General features: G+C 43.5%; 1 protein-coding gene across 6 annotated transcripts in view; it reads left to right on the top strand.

Moving 5' to 3' along the window:
• Positions 1-22,882, top strand: part of ARHGAP17 (Rho GTPase activating protein 17) — a 337,930-nt gene that overhangs the window by 192,123 nt on the left and 122,925 nt on the right. For all 6 annotated transcript variants that reach the window (XM_078664824.1, XM_078664823.1, XM_078664827.1 and 3 more), the window contains exons 4-9: positions 955-1,031; positions 3,820-3,931; positions 14,751-14,827; positions 15,554-15,665; positions 16,105-16,173; positions 17,323-17,404. In XM_078664824.1, coding sequence (XP_078520950.1) covers positions 955-1,031; positions 3,820-3,931; positions 14,751-14,827; positions 15,554-15,665; positions 16,105-16,173; positions 17,323-17,404 — 529 coding nt within the window. The remainder of the gene's footprint in view (positions 1-954; positions 1,032-3,819; positions 3,932-14,750; positions 14,828-15,553; positions 15,666-16,104; positions 16,174-17,322; positions 17,405-22,882) is intronic.

A 22,882-nucleotide genomic window follows, 5' to 3' on the forward strand; every position in this document is an offset into this window, starting at 1 on the left:
CAGTTTTGTGTCACAGAAACCAGCCATGATTTGTTTAATTTTCCCTTGTACCTTTTGAGATATGTTGGTCAGGCTATCTATGCCATTCTCCTCTTGATTTCACCTGGATCAAGTAAATGCCAAGGAGACCCTTAATCTGGTCTTTTTCTACCTTCAAAGTTCTCCTCTCTATTGATTGTCAGGAATGGATATTGGTTCGTTCTCTCCTTTATTTTTATTTTTTTCTTCAAATGAAAGGGATTGAGGCCCCATCTCTTGATGACCCACCTCTTTACTAAATATGATGTACTTGGTGTCTTTGTTTACTGTGTGGCAAAATGAGACCTCTCGGCACCTCTGACGGGCCCTTTAGTTCCATCTGCCTGTCCCCGTTCCAAGGTTCCCTTGCCTTTCCTCGCCATCCTACCTCAGTTCAGAGATTTTACCCTACAAGCAGCAGTATGAGGTGTTTCAGTGCTATTGGGTGGGGTCTTCCTTGTAGCCATAGCAAACAAAGACTGTTTACAGGAGAAATGTTCCAGGGCAGAGGTCAGGGTGCAGGTTTCCTGTCTGTTGCACAGTTTGGGTTCACCAGGGCTCCGAGCTTCCCTTTGGAGGACTGCAGCATGTATTCTCAGAAAACTGATGGTAGCTGTGATGGTGTCTTATAGGTCGGGCTGGGGTCATAGGCCACATTCCACATTTTCACTTTTGCACCCCGTGTCAGTATCTTGCAGTAAGACTAGGAAAGCTATTCATTCTACTTTTAGAAATACATTATTGTGAATCACTGAATATTTTGGATTAGGAATTCAATAAATACTTGGGCTCCATCCAGGCTTTGAAAGTGTGAGTTATATGGTCCTTCAACAGGAGGCTTCCCTGCCTTGCCACAAAGTGTATTTTATTTTTCATAAGTTGTTTTGGACTCTGAGTGAGATTAGTTTGTACATTTCTATCTCTTTGTCTTTCCAGAAAAAGCTCCCACTGACAGCTCTGTGTCAGACTATGCAGGAGGGTTCCCAACAGCTGGGCGATGACTCACTTCTGGGGTAAGTTTCAAGCTCTCAGTTTTTAAAATGTTCAGTTTTAATACCATGTTATACGGTGCCTGCTTCAATTAGGGCTAATGTTCCCCTAATCACTCCCTCTCCTGTGGTACTTGCTGCCCTCCAAAAAAGAACGGTTTGCTTCGAACATGATCAGAATATGTAGTCTTTGCTTATGTGTGTCACTACAGCAATGTTTTGGTTCTAAAGTATTCTCTCTTGCAACATAACTTAAGCAATTGATTTGGTTTCTGCTTCATCTTGCCAGATTGAAGGCTCTGGGCTGGCCTTAAGTGTGTTGTTTATCTAGTTTCTGTTTCAGCATGCCCATGGTTCAATGTGGGACTCTGATGTGTCCATGGCTCAGTGTGGGACTCTGGCGTGTCCATGGCTCAGTGTGGGACTCTGACGTGTCCATGGCTCAGTGTGGGACTCTGGCGTGTCCATGGCTCAGTGTGGGACTCTGGCGTGTCCATGGCTCAGTGTGGGACTCTGGCGTGCCCTTGGCTCAGTGTGGGACTCTGGCGTGCCCTTGGCTCAGCGTGGGACTCTGGCGTGCCCTTGGCTCAGCGTGGGACTCTGGCGTGCCCTTGGCTCAGCGTGGGACTCTGGCGTGCCCTTGGCTCAGCGTGGGACTCTGGCGTGCCCTTGGCTCAGCGTGGGACTCTGGCGTGCCCTTGGCTCAGCGTGGGACTCTGGCGTGCCCTTGGCTCAGCGTGGGACTCTGGCGTGCCCTTGGCTCAGCGTGGGACTCTGGCGTGCCCTTGGCTCAGCGTGGGACTCTGGCGTGCCCTTGGCTCAGCGTGGGACTCTGGCGTGCCCTTGGCTCAGCGTGGGACTCTGGCGTGCCCTTGGCTCAGCGTGGGACTCTGGCGTGCCCTTGGCTCAGCGTGGGACTCTGGCGTGCCCTTGGCTCAGCGTGGGACTCTGGCGTGCCCTTGGCTCAGCGTGGGACTCTGGCGTGCCCTTGGCTCAGCGTGGGACTCTGGCGTGCCCATGGCTCAGCGTGGGACTCTGGCGTGCCCATGGCTCAGCGTGGGACTCTGGCGTGCCCTTGGCTCAGCGTGGGACTCTGGCGTGCCCTTGGCTCAGCGTGGGACTCTGGCGTGTCCTTGGCTCAGCGTGGGACTCTGGCGTGTCCGTGGCTCAGCGTGGGACTCTGACGTGTCCGTGGCTCAGTGTGGGACTCTGACGTGTCCGTGGCTCAGTGTGGGACTCTGACGTGTCCGTGGCTCAGTGTGGGACTCTGACGTGTCCGTGGCTCAGTGTGGGACTCTGACGTGTCCGTGGCTCAGTGTGGGACTCTGACGTGTCCGTGGCTCAGTGTGGGACTCTGACGTGTACGTGGCTCAGTGTGGAACTCTGGCGTGTACGTGGCTCACTGTGGGATTCTGGCATTGTTCACTGCTGGGCTCCAAAGTGCCCATTGCTCATGGCTGTGTCCTTTGCTGCGGGTTGGTTTACAGGATATCCGTTCCTCAAGATAGGCTTCTGGTGTAGCTTAAGTGTGCCCATGCCCGATTATAGGAATCTAGTGTGTCCATTGCCTAGGGGGTCATTACATAACAATGAGGTGGCCCCAAAATAACCTGAAGGACCTGGGTAGTTAAGGATAGGTAACAGTGGTCCAATTGGAGAGTGGATCTCTCTGATCGGACCACTGTTACATATCATAGCTTGGGGGTTTGTGAGGACATAGCTAGGTGCAGCACTTTAATGTGCTCATAGTTCATCCTTGGGCTCCAGTCTATCTTCCTCTAAGCTGGGCTTCACTCTACTGTGAGCTCATTGCTTGGCCTGATGCTGACGTCGCTCAGTGGTCTCAGCATGAGTATAGCTGCCCATTATAGATACACTTGGTTTCCTGTGAGTATGTCTCCTGGCTGGATTCTAGTGTGTACAATAACGTATTGCTTTGCTACCTCAGGGCTGTACTCCCGTATAACTTAGGTCAAAGTCGGGCTCCAGCATTGACACAGCTGAGGACTTGCCTTGAGCGTGGCTAGAATGCGGTCTAGGCTACAGCTTGGACAAGGTTGTGGGCTGAACGCCAGTGTTGGCAACTCTATGGCCTGAGCTCTGGTGTGGGCAAAGCGCTGGGCTGGGCTGTGGCGTGATCATGGTTCAGGACTGGGCTCTAGTGGGAAAGTATCGCAGGACTGGACTTCATCAGCTTGGACTTAGCTTCAGGCTCGGCTTCTGTGTTGTGATAGTAAAGAGATGTATTACTGTATTTGCATAAACCAGTACTGGGCTCTAAAGGAGCAATGTGCTATGGCTCATCTTTGTCAAACTCTACTCCGGCTTAAGCAATTGGTCCCAAGATCATTCTGTGACATTGTGGTGTTATGAAGTAGCCTATTCCGTATATTATAAGCTGCTTCTTAGATGTGTTATTGTTTTTTCTTCTCTGATAACGTACATGCCATTTCCACATTGTATAATTCCTTTGTGGGGCATGCTCACACTTCTCTTTTCTTCCTCCTTCAGATGAACTTGAAACAAAATTTTCCCTATGGCATATGCACTAAATTGAGAGTCTGTTAAACAACGGAAGGAGCAGGACAGGGAGGGATAAACCTGCTCAATCAAAGCAAAATGAGATTCCCTTTGGGGTCCTATGAATTTCCTTTTACTGTCTGGCCAGTGTTCTGGCATTGTATTCCTGTTTTTCACTATATTTTGTTCCCCCTTTATTGTTGCAGAGTTCCTCTGAGAGCCACTATGTACCCTTTGTCCAATAATGCACTTATTCTCTTTCTTGTTCTATCTACCCCCACCCCTTTTTAAGGAAAATGCTGGATTCCTGTGGTGAAGCAGAGAGTAAACTGGCCATGGAGCTCTCCCAGCACGAGGTGCAGCTCGAAAAGGAAATCTTGGAGCCACTGAACCTTCTGACAGAGGTAACATTACTTTACGTGGCCCCAGGGCCAGCATAGCTGCACGGTGCTCCTGAGAGAGTACTGTGCCTTTACCAGGCTAAATTTAACTGTCCCTGGTGCCATTAGCTGTTCTTGTTTCAAGCCGCAAAAATCTCGCGAGCTCAGTTGTGCTCCAGCCATAGAAACGGTTGGGGTTGCTCTGCTGCTGAGTTTTCTCAGAGTACGAGGTTACATGTTGTCTGAATCAATGCAGAGCTTTCTGTTCATGTTGTTACCAATGCTAGTGGTAAATGAATGTGTTGAGAAAGAAAATGCTGTTCTGGCTAAGCTCTGCACCTCCAGAAAGTTGTAGAAATCCCAATATCAAGACTGCTTAGTCTTGATTCTACCTCAGCCTCTTTTTTTGCTACTCTATATACCCTGTCTCTTTATCTCCCTTTTGTAGGTTCTTTCCATGCCTGCATTCTCCCTTTGTCACTGTTTTACTGTCATTCTCTTCCTTATGTTTCCTTTTTCTGCTTCTCTGTCTCTTGTCTGGGTGAAGGACTGATGATGAAAATAGTGCTGATCCCCTAAAATGTTTTGGTGACCACCGCCTGAAACCACCAGCTCAAATTAAGCAGTGATTACAAGGGTTTGGGAGCTAGCCCTCCCAAGCATCCAAACAGGGCATGCATTTCTCCAGCATGATACATTTTTCAGAGTCATCTGCTAGTGATTACTTCTCTCAAGGCAAGCAGCCCCAAGGGGATTTGGTGATTATTCACTTTTTAGCTGGTCTGATTTGTTAAGTGGAAATGCCATGTTGCCCCCACTACTAATGGCATCTTGAATAAAATTGTTTGCCTAATCAAAGATCAAGTGGCCCATTTAGACCAAAATATTCCAGTATTTGCAGTATTCTAAGACATTTTTAATATCTGATTTTTTTTATGATTACTTGTTGTTCTGCTTTCTTATAGCCAAATAGATATTGTTGTTTGCAGAGGTTTTGAAATATTTGCATCAAATCAGAGAGCATTCTGGGAACATTATACATAGCCTCATATTGCTAAACTTTTAAAATGTGTGTACACACTTTTATACTGGAACCACTGTCCGTAGTGCAGTCAGAGCTTACAACATTTACTTACAGCGCTCACCCTAATAATAAATTATTTCAATTAATGAACCATAAACACAAGTTTGAACAGCATTAACATATGGACAGACATATTTCCTTAACTGCAGACAGTGCCCTTCCCTGATCCATAATGTGGTACTGCAAACTGGCAGCCAAAGAGTTTGTGCTGCAGGGGGGTGGGCCTACTTGTCCCAAGGACAAAATACACATGAAAACCTGTTGCCCTTGAGCCCATACAAAAAGTCCTGGGCGTCGGGCTATAGGAATTCCACATCCCTGCTGAGACAGTACTTGCATTTTGCTTCAAAATGGCAGATACCTATTTTGAAACTTTGACCACCTGCTCAATAAACTAAAATCATTTACATTAATCCTGCAACAAAAAGTGGTTTTAGTGCACAGAGGCAGTGGAGCTGCAATGATTGATTTAACTAAGATTCCATTACCCTTTCATACTGCGGATATTTTGAAAAGGGTCCTGAACCACATGTTCCTTGTTATTGATCTTATGCAAAACAAAATCAAAAAACAGTTATTATTATTGTAACTCTTCTTGTGGTACAGCTGTCATTTCTAAACAGTGTAAATAAAAGTTGCAGAGGTAGCCCACTATAATAATACTCTTGCCACTTGCCGGCACGGAAGATTACCTACTACCGAGGCCTATGTGTGGTCCTAAACCTACCTCAGGCTGAGCACGACATGTCACACTACGAAATTACAAACGCTCAACGGTTTGTCCTACAGTCTGTCTCTAATCCTGAGCCTTTACCACTTTGCAACTATTAACAGAGGCTCCATTTTTGTTTTGGTTCTGACTCTGATCCTGTGCCAGAGCAGGATGTGCTTCAGAATGTTTATAATGATGATGAAAATTAAGTGAGGGGTAAGGCTTGTCCCCTTATTTACACCTATTATGCCTTGTACCTTGATTTACAAAACACCAATTGCGTTGACACCTCCCCAGAGAAAGAGCTTAATTTAACACATTGACCATCAATACCTCATTCCCAGAGTTTTTCGGAGGGAATCTATGGTGCTGGAGCTACAACTGGAACTACAGCTGCCCTCCATTCATCAACTGTTTTGACAGAAATTGAACAGGCTGGGCCAGCACATCAGAGACCATACTTCATTTCAGTAACACAAAATAATTACGAGGCAACCCTGGGAACCTGGGTATGTATACATACGTAACAAGGTTTCCCTTGGGAAAAGTTTAATATGCCAATGCTAAGATGGCAAGAGATTCATACAATTTCATTAATCCAAACAGTTTTTTAATTGGTAAAGGTTTTATTATTAAAGTAGAAAACAAAGCAATAGGTGCTCCAAAAACAGCACAGTGAAAGTCCTAAATGGCAATGGTGCAAACGTGCTGTTACTGTAATAATATTAAAAAACTTTCTTGACCCTGTATTGCAATAATTCAATTCAAAGGAGTCCATATTTGAATACAGTTCGCTGACACCAAAGTTAATTAATAGTCAACAAGTTCAATTGTTGATGTTTCGATCCATTTAACAGTACATGCAAGGGTCTTCATCAGGACAAAAGAGAAGCAACCTCCTTTAACTGATAGTCTTACAGTGGATCCCCACTGAAGGTAAGCAATGTAGTTCTGAATAAATCCGTAACCCAGAAACATTGAACGTTAAAATAATTGAATTTGTTGCAATATGCACTGGTGCATCTGCTACCAGACACTGGTAATAAGTGGAGCGGTTCCTTTTGGAGATGCTCTGAAGGCTGCCTGGTCGAAAATATGTTCTTGCACACTTGTGATCAGGCAGATGGCCAAACCTCATAGCCTGGCATCCAGTGACCTGGATTTTATCACCAGGCATCCCACTACAGATAGCCTTTATTGTGGGAGCCTCAACAGGTAAAGTGAATCCCAATTAGTTCCCCACCTCTCCTCAAGCTCTGGAATCTAGAGGATTGACACTTTTGGCAAACACATGTTTTCTTAATCTTGGTGTTACGGTTTGTCAGTGCATTCTGCCTCCTGGGGCATTAATCCTATATGCCTTTTGGAAGATGGCTAACGAGATCATGTCAGCACTTCCAGAAGATCTGAGGGCTTCTTTGGCTGACAATACATGACGGACAAGTGTGGTCATCAGTCAGCATGCATGGATGAGGCCTACTGGGTTCTCTGGTGATTTGAAGGTTTCGCTGATAGACATGCCCCATGGTGGGCCCTGCCTCTGTGGTGAGAAGGCAGATTCCACTTTGCAACTCATTAAAGAAAGTAGAGCTGAAGCACATTCCTTTGGTCTATTGGCCCAATTTTTGGACCAATTTTGGAAATTTAGAGGCTACACCAGGGGACTCCCACATTAGAGAACGGCAGCCTTCACAACTAGTGATGCAGCAGTCAACCGAGCACTTTCAGTGTTTTGGATGTGGCAGACAACGAAAAGGCCAGCAGTGTCATCAGTCTTAAAACTCCTGTGCACCCACTTTACTGACCAACCACTTTAGTTTGCCCTCAGTGCCTCAAGCCCACCCAGTGAAAGGCAGGATCCAACATGTCCTCCTCGGTTAGCGATTCATCACATGCAACAGATGGGCCTTGCATATTATTCAAAATGGCTATGCCCTACCCTTTCTTTCCTCTCCACCAACTATATCTCCCACACTGGAACAGATTACCGAAGGGCACCTCCAATTGAAGACCCATTTTGAGATGCTTACGTTGTTCTAGATCCTCACTGCTTTGGACCCGAGGGACTGATGGTGTTCCTGGACTTGCAGGATGTGTATTTTTATGTACCCGTCTTGCAGTCAAACGGGTACTACCTGTGGTTCAAGATGAGCCAGGAAAATTTTCAGTATGCCATGCTCCCCTTGAGCGACCCATGTATGTTCACGAGAGTGATGATGGTGGTCACTGACCATCTGCGCAGGATGGGAATCACTATATTGCTGTATCTCGACGACTGGATGATGAAGGTGGGCTCGCTGCACTCAGTCGCAGACCACCTCCTTGTGATGGCAAAATATCTAACATTGCTGGGTTCACCATAAACCAGTCGTAGTCTCACCTGATTTACTCTAAGAGGCTTTCATCCATTGGGGCAATCCAAGATGCGTTGGAGTTCTGGACTTTCCATCTGCGGTAACGACCCGGACATTTGGGCTATGATCCTGATGTTTCTGGCTCGCTCCTGGAGTCATGATTGGAGGCTTATTGGCCGCTTAGACTCTAGACTTAGACTTGTGCATCACCTTTGTCAACCACTCCAGGTGGCACATATAGGCCCTACAGTGCAACTTGAAGTCTTGGTAGGCCCAGCACCATTCTGGCACCGCCCAGTTCTCAAGGAAGGCAGCTCAAGATCTATAGTGGTAGTTGACCAACCGCAGTTTGCTGTGCAGCAGGCCCCTCTCCGTTTCCACTTGTAGCTGACCGTACTGACAAAAGCACTACTATGGGGGTGTCCTGGTCACCTGGAGAGGTGGAGATCCAAGTACCTCATCTCAATCTTCCGGAGTGGTGGCCCATTTGTTTGGCTAAGAAGGCCTTCTTGCAGTCCATGAGGAGGCAAGTTCAGGTTCTCATAGACACCACCACCACCATGTGGTATTGCAACTAGCAGGGAAGGGTGAGGTCCCGGGTCCTGTGCCAGGTAGCCTTGCCTTTTTGGAGATGGTTAAAGCTCTAGGGTGTTTTCCTAGTTGTCAGTCACTTAGCGGGATCCCTGAATGCTTGGACAGAATAACCATTCAGGCACCAACAAGCAAATTACAAGTGGCAGCTACATTCTGAGGTGGCTCAGTTTGGCTCCCACCACTGGGGAGAACCCTTGCTAGATTAATCATCGAGAATGTGAAGTGTGACAAGTATTGTGTGGTGAAGCATTCAAATGTCCTTTTATTTGTTTTGGCTTTAGCCCAACTAAGCCTTGCTGTTGGCACTACAAACTATTATTTGTCGGCCCTTTTGGCCTTTCCACATTTGCCGACATAACCAACCTTGTTCTGGTCACCTGTTCTAATGAAGTTCATTGAAAGTTTGACACACATTTTCTCACACACCGTTTGTGATGCCACAGTGGGACCTTAACTTGGTCTTGACATTTCTCTTGTGTATGCTCTTCGAGACGATCGGAGGCTGCTCCCTGCATCTTCTGACCTTCGAGACTATCTTACTTATTGCTATCACATCAGTTCATCACAAGTGAACCAAAAGTACTTTCAGTGGAACAGTCCTACTCCACATGCTTCCTAGACAAATTGGTGTTGTGGACTGGGGAAGCCTTCATGACTCCCTTCCACACTGGGAAATCCATCACTCTATCAGCATTCGCTGCTCTGCTTCACCTCTAAAAAGAGGAGGGGCGGCTCTGTCAGTTGGACCCCAAATGGGCTTAAAGCTTTTATATATCTCATTCCAAGGATCGAGTGGATGATCAGCTTTTTGTAGGTTCTCTGGAGCAAAGAAAGGGATGGAGGTGCAGAAGAGGACCTTGTAGAGGTCGATAGTCTACTGCATTAAGATCTGATTAGCATTGGCAAAGAGGCAGCCCATAAAAGGTCTGGTTCCACCAGGGAAAATACTGCTGCCACTTCCTTGGCACAAGGAGCAAGTGTTCTTGATGTCTGTTCGGCTGCTACGTGGGCGTTGGTGCATATGTTCAGGAAGCATTACTGCCTTTACAGCCAGGTTCGATGGGAAGGACAGTGTGCTCTCTTGGTTCTGAAAGACTTCTTGGCTTGAGTTCAACACACTGACCATCCTCCTTGGAGAAGTATTGGTTTGGTATCTATTCTAAAGTGAGGAACCTGCAGAAAAAAGTATCCATCAAAAGAAAAAGTGGCTTTCTCTTTTGAAGTATGCTGCAGATTCCTCACTGCTCTCCTTCTCCCTGTTCTGTGGAATGGCCTCTTATTAACTTTTGAAAAGATCCAATGTATTTGTTTTATTTTATTTAGAAAGTTTTATATAGCGCGAACATGACCACCGAAGGTAACAGAACACTTTACAGTTTATACATCAAGAAGGGTACAAGCAAACAAAACAGAACCAACAAAGCCTGGCATTCTCGTGACTCTGGCAGCTGGGCCACAAATCAACGAGTGTGGCCTCAATATCGAATGGAGAAGCCAGTCTGAGGATTTAATGAGCCTCGCAATGGAAAGATGGTGCAAACTTATAAAAAAACAAGAGACTGTATCTGTCAAACTTCATGCATATGCATTAGAACAGTGGCTTTAGGGATTAGTAAATCGGAAATATTTTTGGCTTTCTTCGTGCCGCCCTACCTGCGGTAACTTTGCCCCCAATTGGATTTTCATAAAATCCCAAATATCTGCACTGGGTGTAGCTTTGTAACTGCCTGCCACGGGTTCAGATCAAACTGCGCCAAAGTAATAAGTGAATTCATGTTTATTGCCCACACTTTAAATTTACTCTTCTTGACGGGTTGCTTTAAAACGTGACATCCAGTAGAAGACTACTCCTTTCAACCTTCTGCTAAAATCATCATGTAATGCTAAACATATCTGGAAATGAACACTCATTTGCCCCACTTTTTTAACTGCCCGCCCTGATGGATCTGCACGAATTTGAAAACATCAGCAGTAATTTCAACATACTATGTGTCTGACACATTTCAGCCATTTTCATCAGACCACGCCAGCGTTCTAAGCGTCAACAAATAGCTTTTCAAATAAGAAGATATACAAAAATGTTCACGCTTTCAAGCCCACTTACACCTTCTTCAAATACTAATATCTCAAAAGCTACAGAACAGGATTTACATCTTCCCAACAAAAGCAAGCTTTCTGAGTAAAGTCCTGCTTTCATGCCAAGTTTGATATAAATCTGTTTTGTGGTTTTGGCTGTAGTTGTGGGTAAAATATTCTGTGGGAACTAAAATGGGAAAACAATTAATTTTTTGAAGCCTCAACTTTTTTTTATGACTGCATGGAACAGCATGAAATTTGGAATGATGGCCCTTAGTTGACTATCCTAAGTGATTTTTTGAATTTAGTACAGATTTGTTGATTGGGTCCAAAGTTGTAGATCTTTCAATGAATCCTGTGGCCCTCGGATTGTGCAAGTGGTATGGAGAAGTGCTTGCCGTTATGTCAGCTTTGCCTAGTGTAAATCTTTTGTTTCCCTTCTTTCATTTCATATTTGAAATATGGTTGCCTAGCGGTGGGTGTCAAACTGTTTGTCTCTTCTGCTTGTTAACTTGAATTGCAAAATATTGAAGGGTCTTTGCTACTCCAAGCACTGGTGGGCATTCCTGCCCTGTTCGCGACACAGCGATGCAAGCTCACGTACAATTTTGGTCTTGGGTGAACTACAGGTCTTCACCCATATGCAGCACTGAGCCAAATCTATGTCGCCTATATGTCTCGTCTACTTCCCCAGCACTCTCGGCCATCATACTGGGCCGGACACCAGCAGCATGAGTTTCAAAGCTCAGTTTCACAGTGAAGGAGAGGTGAAGGTTACCATAGTGGGGCATCTGAGATTGTGAACTCTCCCACTCAGTTTCACACAGTTTTACTTATTGGTCCCCCTTTATTACTAAGGATACTGGTATCACAGACCACCAAGACCATCCATGCAGCTGCAGTAGCACCTGAGCAACCATCTGGACACTCAGTGTGCGCTGACCCCATTAGCTTGTATTCTTATATCGTGCTTCCTTTCTCAGATTTTTTCTTTTATTTTTGTTATGTTACACCCTTAATAACATTTGTATTCAATGTATCAGTTTCAAGGCGGTAGGACATTGCGTTGCCGGCACAGGAATTTAATCTTGCAACCTTCCATTTATGCACAAACCCCATGAATGAGCACTTGATTCACTGGCATATTTCACTGGACTTCTACAGCCAGAGGGCTTCCAAAATATCAAGCGGACTTGTTTCAAGAGGTTTACAGACTTCCAACCATATCCATGCCATTGCTGATACTGAAGGCGCGGTCCATCCGGAATTCACTTTGAATCACAACAATTCTTCCCAGTTATGTATAGTGGACATGCATTTAATAAGGAAGGCTTTTTACAGGACTCTGTACTGCTAGCACTCCCTTGGGTGAAGAGTGTGTGGGAGACTACAAACGCATGTTTGGCAAATTATTTTTCCACTTCGAATGGGGCAATGAAATGCTTGTGATCTCAAGTAACCAACTCTTCAGTAGGTTACAATTCTTCCGTTATCCTTACTGATTAGTGAGCGTTCTAGATCCACGCTTACCTGTGACATGAAACTTCTTGCTTTGAAGTATACCTTATTGTTGGACTTTATCTCTGCCAATGTTAGTGAGATCCAACCCATTTGTACCCTGTACACATACTCCCTTCATTCTAAAGGTTTTATTGGTTTTTCACCACATTAAAAAGGTAATGTTCATAGCATTAATGTTCAGTGAGCCCTCCAGCACTATGTTTGCTTTGGGAGCACTACTAATGCATGGACATTTGGGACTAATCTTAAACACTCTGCAGGATATTGCAGTTCCCATTTTAGTGAAATTCAAGGGGAAATAGTCGACTAATTAGTGTTCCTTCTCATTTTGCCAGTAAGTATGCCCTGATGTTTGCTCTGACAAAGGTTTGCTCTATTGCACTAGCTTCACAATGAAACTGTGAGCGACTCTAGACACTTTCTAAGTGCGCTTTTTCTTGGATACCTTTTTCAGTACTGATGTTCACTTTTTACTAGTTGCCCATAGTAACATCCTTTCTAGATACCGGTTTAGAAAATATTCTGTCTCTTCCTCCTGACACTTCTGAGTTTTGTGGTCGTTTGCCACAATTTGTGCATAGGCGAGAACTGGAGAGGAGAGTTAGAAAAAAAGATCACATTAGTTTTCAAATTTGACTTTCTTCTCTGGAGTGACGTATGAATCTCCTTTGTCCCCACATTGTAATGAAGTTAGTGCCATATTTATGTTGTTTTATATTCAACTAAAAAATTATTCTAAGATTGCAATTTTTTCTTGAAGCGACACTCGTAGTTGTTTATTTGGCCCACACCCTTAATTTCTGCTACCTTTCGAAATGAAGAACTTCAAGAATTTGAACGTGTTGGTGTTCCAGATGACCTTCTGACATTTTGACATAGGTTACACAGTGACTTTTGTTGCAGTATGAATTGTATCATCTTTAGGAAAGATTGCCAATTTGATGAATGGCCATGATGCAAGATTTCCATGCTGACTAACTTGTGTGGCATGCCAAAAACCTCTTTCTTTAAACCATTATATTACAAAGTTCTTGTGGCACAGGTGATCTCTCAGATATGAGTGAGGTGTTCTCCAATCAGTGACACGTAGTTTGGAAGTCTGAAGAGGCGTGGGTTCCTTCACGTTGCTTTAAGAAGGAGTGCATAATAAGTAGCTTAATTTGCAATAACTCCTCCTGGGATCTGACAAAGCTTTTTCAGTGGTTGGCCTGTACATAGGAGGGAAGGCTTTCATCTGACCTGAATAAATTGCTTTCCATACCTGAACTCAATGTAGGCCCATATTGGGGACCTGTAGCACACATTCTACATGCTACTGCAGTTTGCGATGGGGCGCATGTTTATTCTCAGCTGCAGAAATAATTTTCCAGGCTCTTACTCAATTTTCTTTTCTGTGGGACTCTGTTTTTATTCACAGCAGACTAATCGAAAATTATTTTTGCTCGCTGTCACTTGAACCCCTTGGCATCAACTTCAAATTGAAAGCACACACCTCTCTTGAAGCACAGAGGTTCGTGGTTCACTGGGAACATCTTTAGAGACATTATAAACTTCTCTTTGTGAGGATTTCAAAAACTCCTTTAGGAGTCAAAGCAAATGTGCTTTGTGCAGCTCTCATCTGAAACAGTTCCAGCATTATGAAACTGGTCCACAGAGAGGTGGTGCAGGGGCATTACTGTACAGGTCAGCATGCAGTGGTAATATATCCTGCATTGTCCTATCGACCAGCCCTGCTTTACCTTCTTTCCTGCAGTTAAGAAGCCCTTAAAGGCACTGTTAGTTTTCAAAAGCTGCTGCTTTGCCTCTGCACCAAATATATTTGTGTATGTCATGAAATGATGATCTGAGATTTCACAAAGTAAGGCCTTTCTACCATATCGCAAAAAGGGCACAGCCCAACTGGCTTCACTGCTGATTTTTGTTCCTGACCTCATTCCTCTAATACGGCTGAGTGGGAATATTTCCACTGGCGGAAGATGTCCATCTAAGGTAACCGCAGAGGTACTCTGGTCCCACTGTTTCTTGGGGGGGCGTGGGTGTCCATCGTCACCACCCGCATAGACTGGTGTTGTCATGGAGGTGCACCGGTGTCCATCGCCTACAATTAGGCCACTGTATTGCTAGACTAAATGTGTACGGTGCATGCTTTCACCGCAACATCTCCATAATTGACGTTCTCTGCTGCTGCTTAGGATGAGCATTTTTCTGTGCATCCCACACCTACTTTTGTGTCTGTATGTATGTGCAGTATAACAGGCAGTAGTTGGGAGTTTGCAGGTAGTATTTTCTTTACCTGTGCATATTAGGAATAAGAAAACTGTGCTAGAATTGTAAGGTTCCTTTGCAGTAAGGACTATGTTTTACTTCTGGTTTAACACTATTTGTTTTCTGTAAAGGTACGTGGCTTTACTTAAGCGCCACATTTTTCAGTTTGTCGGTCTACTCCTCGTTAGTTGCCACTAGGAAATGATAACCTTGTCTGGTGTTTTTTCTTTTTTTTAGACTGACATACCCAACATTCAGAAGCAAAGGAAGCAACTGGCTAAGCTGGTACTAGACTGGGATTCAGCAAGAGCCAGGTATGAAGATGTTGCTCTATTTCAGTTAAGGGAAGCCTTTAGCCTTTGCGGTTCTGTTGTCCTGCATCTGTGATATCTTCATTTTCTGGTACCACAGGGTTGGAAGAGAGTTGCGGGAGGAAAGATGCACATAGTGAATAGCGTAACCATTTGCCATTGCTACAGTGGTATAACTCTAGCAGTGTGGCCAAGTCCAAAAGCTTTTAGCCAATGTTTTATTTGTGTCAAAGAACAAAGTAGAAAAAGAAGGGCTACCAGGTCAAGGGTCATCAGGTTGCAGTTTTTTTCCCATTCCAATGTGCTACCTTAATCTAATTTGTTCAGTTGACATGAAGACTGAAATTTCCAAAATGTAGTAGAAGCAAAAGTCTCCAAGATGGTGCCTAAGTGATAAATCGCTGTTTAATAACTCTACAAGAAAGACAATACAAAAGATAGACAATGGGGAAAAAATAGAAGCAACGCCTGCTTAGACTGTTTGCATGACAAACACAATACAAAGGCATCATAAAATGCAAGTGAAATAATGGAGAAGCCTGTGCAAAGAGATGGCATGCTACTATTCCTGTCCAACATCTGCCAGCGCTGTGGATGTTAAATAAAGTTCCCAACCCAAAAAGAGTTTAAACACTCTGCTGAAATTGGAATAAGGAATCTTGTCTTGCTTCTCTCAATTCCCCAAGCGTCTCCTAAACTAGAACCTTGTATTTTGTTTGTTTTGTCCAGGTGGCATCAGGCCAACAAGTCTCTTGGAACAAATTTCCAGATGCATCCATCAAAGATCGATATCCTTAAAGAAGAGATGGACGAGGCGGAGAACAAAGTGGAACAGTGCAGGGTATGCGCAGCTCACCACCAGAAGAGTCACCAGTACATAAAGGGCTCCTGATCTACCTACTCTGTGCCTCATGTCTACTATGGCTTTACTTCTGGGCATTTACTCTTGGATTTCTGTGCCATTACAATTGTAGTGCAAGAACTGGAACACTTTCATCCTCAAATATAGAATTCCACAATCATTCTATTTTATTCTATATGCAATACCTTTTCCGAAGTCTTTTATTCTGTACATCTTCAGAACAGCTGCCAGTAACCTATGCGAACGCAACTGAACTGGTATCTCTGAGGACCAGACTGACATTTATGGCAGTAGGTCCGGCTTATGTTGTCTATGTAGATAGGGAGCAATTGCACAAGGGGCTTAGCATATGTAGCCAGTATGTTTATGAGCTTGTATTTTTTATAATTATTTTTACTGATTGTTCTTGTTCTGAAAGGATCAACTGGCAGCTGACATGTACAACTTCGTTTCCAAGGAAGGAGAGCACGGGCGCTACTTCGTCATGGTAAATACTGTTTGTTTTGTTTATTTGTAACACTATTGGAGGCAATCAGAATTGGCATTTACTTTATACTCATGTGTGAGGGCTACAGGTTAAAGGATGTCTTTAGTGAAGCAATTGTTCTGTTAGTTCTTGAGGCTATTAATTGTTAGCAGGCATGAATTGTTACATCTGATTCCCTTGGCATGCAGTTTTTCTACTCTTTGTCCTGGTTGGTGGTGTACTATATGAGGGGCCTATCCTGCACTGGGAGAAAGGATATTCAAGCAGGCTTTTTTGGCATGAACTTAATCGAGTGCATAGTGATGCCAAATATCTAACTGGAACAAGACAATCAGGCCCTAAAGTACTTGGGTAAAGATTTGTAATTTATCTGTGTAAAATGGAATGTTCTACATTTTGGGTGAGTTGATGAGTTTGTCCACCTAGACTGCCTGTGGGAAGTCAGCTTGCTTTTCACCAGAACTCCCATATATATGTCTTTTTAATACTGGACTAAACTAACCTTAAAGAAACAAGAGGTTTGTGAATGAGATCAGCTCTTTCAACTTCCAGGCCGCATTGATTATTGTGATGTGGGAGTGTGTCTGGGTTGCTTGACCCCTTCAGCGCGCATGACAAAGCCAGCTCGTCATGGGCGTTACCTGCGCTACGCGCATGACGAGCTGGCTTTGTCACATAACGCGGGTTTTTTTTAAATCCAGCGCGCAGCGGGAAAACCCGTTAGCGCGCATGCGGATAAAGGCAGCGTAGCCACCAAGAACAGATGGCAGACGGCAACTGCTACCGTGATAGGGACCCACATAGTGAGATACGATGGAAGGGAGCTATACTAGGGAGATGGCAATGCAGAGTTTATAGCATAAATTCTTATGGCTATAAAATCTGCACAAAGTATTGCCCTATAAGCAGGATAGTGAGGTTAATAAAATATTTCCCTGAGGGGTGGATTTCTCCAGGGTCTTATTTCATTGCCTTTTGGTCCTTAATCACCTATCTGAATGTATTACCTACTTTTCATTTGTAATGTTCCATTGAAATTCTATATGTTAAGTACAAAACCTTGTTTATTGACTGTTTATTTTCTATTTGTTTTTTGTCATTAACACTAATGAGTGTGATCCATTTTTTTGGGGTGGATTCTGTCTTCAGCTATTAGGAGCACAAGCAGAATATCATAGAAAAGCACTAGCGGTCTTAGAAAAGGTACTCCCTGAAATTCAAGCCCAGCAAGGTAATGTAAAGATGCTCTCTGTGCTCCTGCCCCTTGATCGGTGCCCTTTGTCTGCCTCCTACTGCTTGGGGCATTCTGTCTGCTGTGCCCTGCTATGCTCTGGCTCCTACTGCTCCCTCTTCTTACTCTACCTGTGCTGTGCTGACACCCTACTGCCTGATCCTGCTTTATTTCTGGGCTTGGGATCAGGTTAACATGGTAATGAAGTTGGGCAATGCCACACTCACAAAAACCTGTTTCAGAATGTGTTATTAAACACTAGTGAAAATTCACAAAAAAACAGTTTGGGGGGTCATTGGAAAATCTTGGAAGGAGATCAGGGGAGATGGGTATGTCTTGGATTGCGGAGGACAAATAAGCGCCAGACACTGGGACACCCAATTCAGTGTTTAAGACAAAAGAGGACCCTACATCATCTGCTTTTCTCTGTGCTTGAGGAAATGAAATAATTGACAGGGCAAACTTCAAAACGGGTGTTTGCCTTCCACGTCCAGTACAACATGTGGCGATTCACCTTTGAGGCAGTAGGTGAGAAAGGGTGCGGATGACAAAAATATGTCAACACTTCTGTTTGTAAACTCACCTATTAATGGGTGGATAGGGGGAAGAGAGTCGCAAGAGATGAGAAATACGAATTTAAGGGTATCGCAGTGAGTTTACTGCAGGGAGGATTTGGTCACAGATCAAAAAGTTGGAGCAGTGTTAAGAAATATAGCCATTAAATCTTATATTCCCATAGTGACAGACTTAGTATTTCTACGTCCAGTCAGTGGACTGCAAATCATACTGTGCTGTGAGGCAGATAATAATTTAAGCATCACAAAGTTTGGAGCACAAACCAGTAGTTGATGAATCCAGAAAACACAGTGCAACTAGAAATCCATATCTGCTGTTTGGACCATCCACTAGCTGTGTGGTGTTGAGACTCTCTCTTGGTGTCATAGGTAACCAAGCAGTTGTCCTGCTATTTGAGAGAAAAAGGCAAAAGTCAGCCAGATCATATTTCAACTTTAAGTGGAAGAGATGTTTTATGTGTGCATTTTGAGGTGGTCTTATGCATTTTTCTTGTGCCGTGAATCTTTTTTATATTATATCTATACAAGTTCTCAGAAGGTGCTATGGCACCTTTTGAGAACTTGTATAGATTGGAATTTGTTTTCTTTTCACATAAAACTGTGACCTGTAATTCTAGTGTCAGGGTGTACAGAGATGAAAGTAAATGGTTAATTTACTACATGTAACTTGTAAGCCAGTGTATTTTAATGGATGTTTACGGACTGTTCCTTAAAGTAAATTGGGGTGGTGGAGCAGTTGGAAAATATGTGTAGAAAAGGGAGACATAAGCACATGAATGAGCAAAATCATAGACCCGTCTGTTTGATGCAACGGTTAGATTTTTCGTTATGAGGTAAAGTTGCCGACTTAAGGAAAGTAACATCTTTTCACGGTGTAGCCCCATATTTTTGTCTTAACTGGTTTGTTAGCTGTATAACTCTGCACGTGTTACTCCTGCTAACCAGTGGCAAAAGTGCATGTGCTTCCCTTTTCAACATGATGAATCTGATATACACCTAATTGGCATATTTAACTTAACTGCAAGTCGCTAGTATATGGTACAAAGTGTATCCAGGGCCTGTATGTTCAATGCCACTAGTGGAATTCCGCATCCATTGTGCCATTTAGTACAGTGTTAGTGCAATCATAACTGAAGGCCTACCATTTGTAGTCTGGCTGTGACAGTTTTAAACTGCAAATTTAACTTGTCAAAATAACTACTTCTTACAAGCCTAAACATTCTGTTTAAATATTCATAGTGCACCCCTATGTATGTCATATTGCCGGTTAGGTAGGGTGCATGGAATTTAATACTAGAGCATGCAGGGATTTATTGTTAACCATGTCTTTACAATGAAACGGCCTCCAAAGCTATTTTCACTGTATTAAGACTTGCTGCTCCACAGGAAAACACCTGGTTACATTGACGTTCAATAATTTCGGCAATAAAACTGCAAGAAAAATAATTAAACAACATTTTGTAATAGGTATTTAAAATCCATATCTATGGTGAAGTTGGATGTTTGATAGATTTTAAGGAAAAGGTAATTTGATGAAGTTACCTTTTACCTGCCTAAGCCTCTAGAAGCCCATTTGCATTTGCTCTTCCATTTATGCCAGCCAGTAATAAGCATTTTAATAGGTGTGAAAGGTCTCTCAGTAGCAAATAATAGGCTGCCTGAATGGGGAGAGATGACCCGTCTGAACCTGGCAGAATATGCAGGGCTAGGCAGTGCGCATCCATTTTAACGTTTTAGTGCCAAATCCTGCTTGAATATTAAGTTTGCTTGACAGGTCTCCTGGGGTTTTACATATAACCCTTTGGGCGCACTGTAAAGGGCGAGAGCCGGATGCCAAACAGCTCTTATGTATTCACTGTCTGGTTGCTGGAAAAACCTTTTTGTTCTCCTAGACAACTGTCTTTGACTTTATTGTGTGTAGAGTGGCTGCACCAAACTGGATTTTAGTCTTCGATCTGGGAGGACACTAGGATTACCATAGTACACTTCCCACATACAGCCCCAGTCCTCAGAGCCCAAATTTATTGAAATTGAATGTGCTCAAAGTGGGTAGGTTTGGCTCCAGGAACGTTTACGCCAATGGTTAGGGCATTCCCAGGAGTCCTTCCCACCCACTGGCTCATGCCAGGCATACATTGGGCATCTCCTTATACCACTTCAGCATACTCCTGAACCTGTTGAAGATCAGAAGAGTACTGAACCTGCTGTCTCAGACATGAGTAGATCCCTAAAGGACTGAACCTGCACTCCCTCTTGTACCCAGGACACATAATTGGACTTCAAGGGTCATAAGGCTGACCTCTACAGAAATACAAGCAGCTACACGAGGCCTCTTGCTGCAACTGCCCAGCTAAACAGTGGCAACTGGACTTAGAGTGGAACCTGTCTGTCCCCATTCTGAAACTCTGCAAATCTTTAAGTGCCTCACTTGAGGTCCTCTGTGGTGTATTAGGGCGTAAATGACTAAAGTCAAAAGGTCTAGTCTTTGACCAGGACGAACCTGGCTGATCTAGCCGACTTGTGCCACATTGCAGTCAGCCTCCAATAGTGTCTAGGTCCTGGTCTACCGTATCTATTGACTATCAGTGGTACTTCATGCTTCTTGGTGTTGTTTCTACATAAAACTTTAAAGATTTAATTGAATTTTTATAGAATGTTTGATAATTTGGTGTCCGTTTTTACCGAAATGTAATCTATTTTTTCTACTTCGGTTTGGCATTGTTTTTCTCTTCCACTATATTACTTGTTTTATACTGCATATATACTTTACACATTGTCTTAACTTAAGCCTTTCTGCTCTGTGGCATTGTTACCATGGGGTGGAGCTCAGGTTAATTTATTAAGATTAAGGGTTCACCTTGACAAGGGATGTGATTATTCCGTGAGGTGAGTAGTCATCCACTGCAATCGATAATACACTTTTTTACACTATAATATTTGACTTTTTTTCCTTGCTTCCCTCTTATGGTTCCCCCTCAGTGCATCATAAGTAGTAAATATGCAACCACATGATGTGGCATGTCAAGAAAGATGGGCTTGAGTTTCACTTTACTCAATTATGTTTCAGAGTTCACTCCATTGGCTTCAGCCAAACAGTTATTACATACCCTGCTGTTTAGAAGAATGCTGTGTGACTACATGAATGTACAGTTTTAGGCATACTTCTAGCTTATGTGGACGAAGGCCAGCCTTTGTGAAAATAAGGTCTTTTCAGGTTGATGCTCTGTTAAGTGAAAGTTTTGTGTGAGCTCACTGTCTTCTGTTGAAATTTGGCATGGTAGCCATCAACTTGGACACTGGGCTGCAGATTTGGAAAGTGACACTCCCTGAAATAAGATACTAGACCTGAATCCAAAACTGTCCAGGTAGTGCTGATTGTTACTTAATGTTTGAGAGTCACTTATATGCTAAGGTTTGTTGAAGACCTGATAGTACTGAAGAAAATTGTTAGATGGATGGCAAAAACAAACTGGATTGATCTATGTTTGTCAAGAAGGAGAAGTTGAAAACACTGCTCCAGCTCCTGCTAGATTATCACTGAGATGCTACCAGTGTGTTTACTGTCTAATAACCTTGATTGTAGCGTGATGAAAGTGACCAACAAAGGACCTTGGCTGGCTAAGTAATGATTTTGGTCTGTGGTAGCTGTGCTCCATAATATCATTGTACAGTGCTGAATTTGTAAAAGAATACGTTTTCGGGTCTAAAGTTTTTCTCAGAAGCCTGCTGTCAAATGACTAGGTTGCCAAGACTAATCTTGACTCCACCTTATCCCTCTTTCATTCACTACAATACTTACACTGTCCCTTTATTTCACTCTTGCAGGTTCTATTATTATCCCTGCATTCTCTCTTTTTCATTGTTTTCCATCCTTCACTTCCGCCTCCTTTTCTCTCTCCTGTTTTGGGGTCAAAGTCTGATGAAGACAAATAAGTCCCAGTCCCCAGAGATGAACGCCAGTGGGCCATATCTGCAACCACCAGCTCAAATTAAGCACCATACCACCACCCCCCTCCCTACCTAGCCCCCCCCCCATTCCATCCTCTCAGAGCTTTCCATGTCCCTAGTTCCTTGGAAGAGAACTATCAGCAGAATCTGTGTTAAATACTTACAATATTTACTATGATTCCTTAGACAAGATGCAATATTTAGCTTGTTGGCACCCCTTCTCTCATGGCAGAATTTATCATTCTTGACCTCTTGCCACAAAAAGTTTTATTAGTTTGAATTTTGGTGCTAATGTCCTGATTGCAACGGCATGTTTGCTTTTTAGGTATTTCTTCCTTAACTATCAGATTCAATAATTGCATTCTTGAGTTAGGGTTTAGAAAGACAAGCTTTGCTTTACTGGTATTTTGGTCTTTTCCCAAATGATAAGCTTTGATGTTGCCTTCTTGAGTTGTACGTGGCTCAAAACAGGTTTGTTAAGTTTACTGTTAGATTGTAATAGTATTGTTCTTGTTGTGGGCTACTATACAGTGTTCATTGTTTCGATTCTTGGGTTGGCGTTTTTCGTACCATACTTTGTTACTGGGTACACATATATTCATATATGGCTACTCAAACACATTGTTCACCCCTCAATCCCTTCACTGATGTACAAGTGATCATAAACAAAGGCTAAAAGGATGAACATGGCTCAGCGTGTTCAGTTTGAGTTCTTTCAAATTGTCCTTCCACCAAGGGCATGGTGATTACAGATATTGGAGTCCAGATTACAGTACCATCCTGTATTGACTTATTCTAATGATCAATTCCACCTCAGGATGGGCAGTAAACTGAAGATGTCAGCCGGTATAGCTTCTACCTCTATATGTACATTGCATGTACACAACGCTGATTGCAATAGGTCACTTACCAGACAGTGGCAATGGAGTAGTTTCGTACAAGCGCCGAGATGCCT

The sequence above is a fragment of the Lissotriton helveticus genome, chromosome 10 (assembly GCF_964261635.1).
Source record: "Lissotriton helveticus chromosome 10, aLisHel1.1, whole genome shotgun sequence".
Taxonomy (NCBI): domain Eukaryota; kingdom Metazoa; phylum Chordata; class Amphibia; order Caudata; family Salamandridae; genus Lissotriton; species Lissotriton helveticus.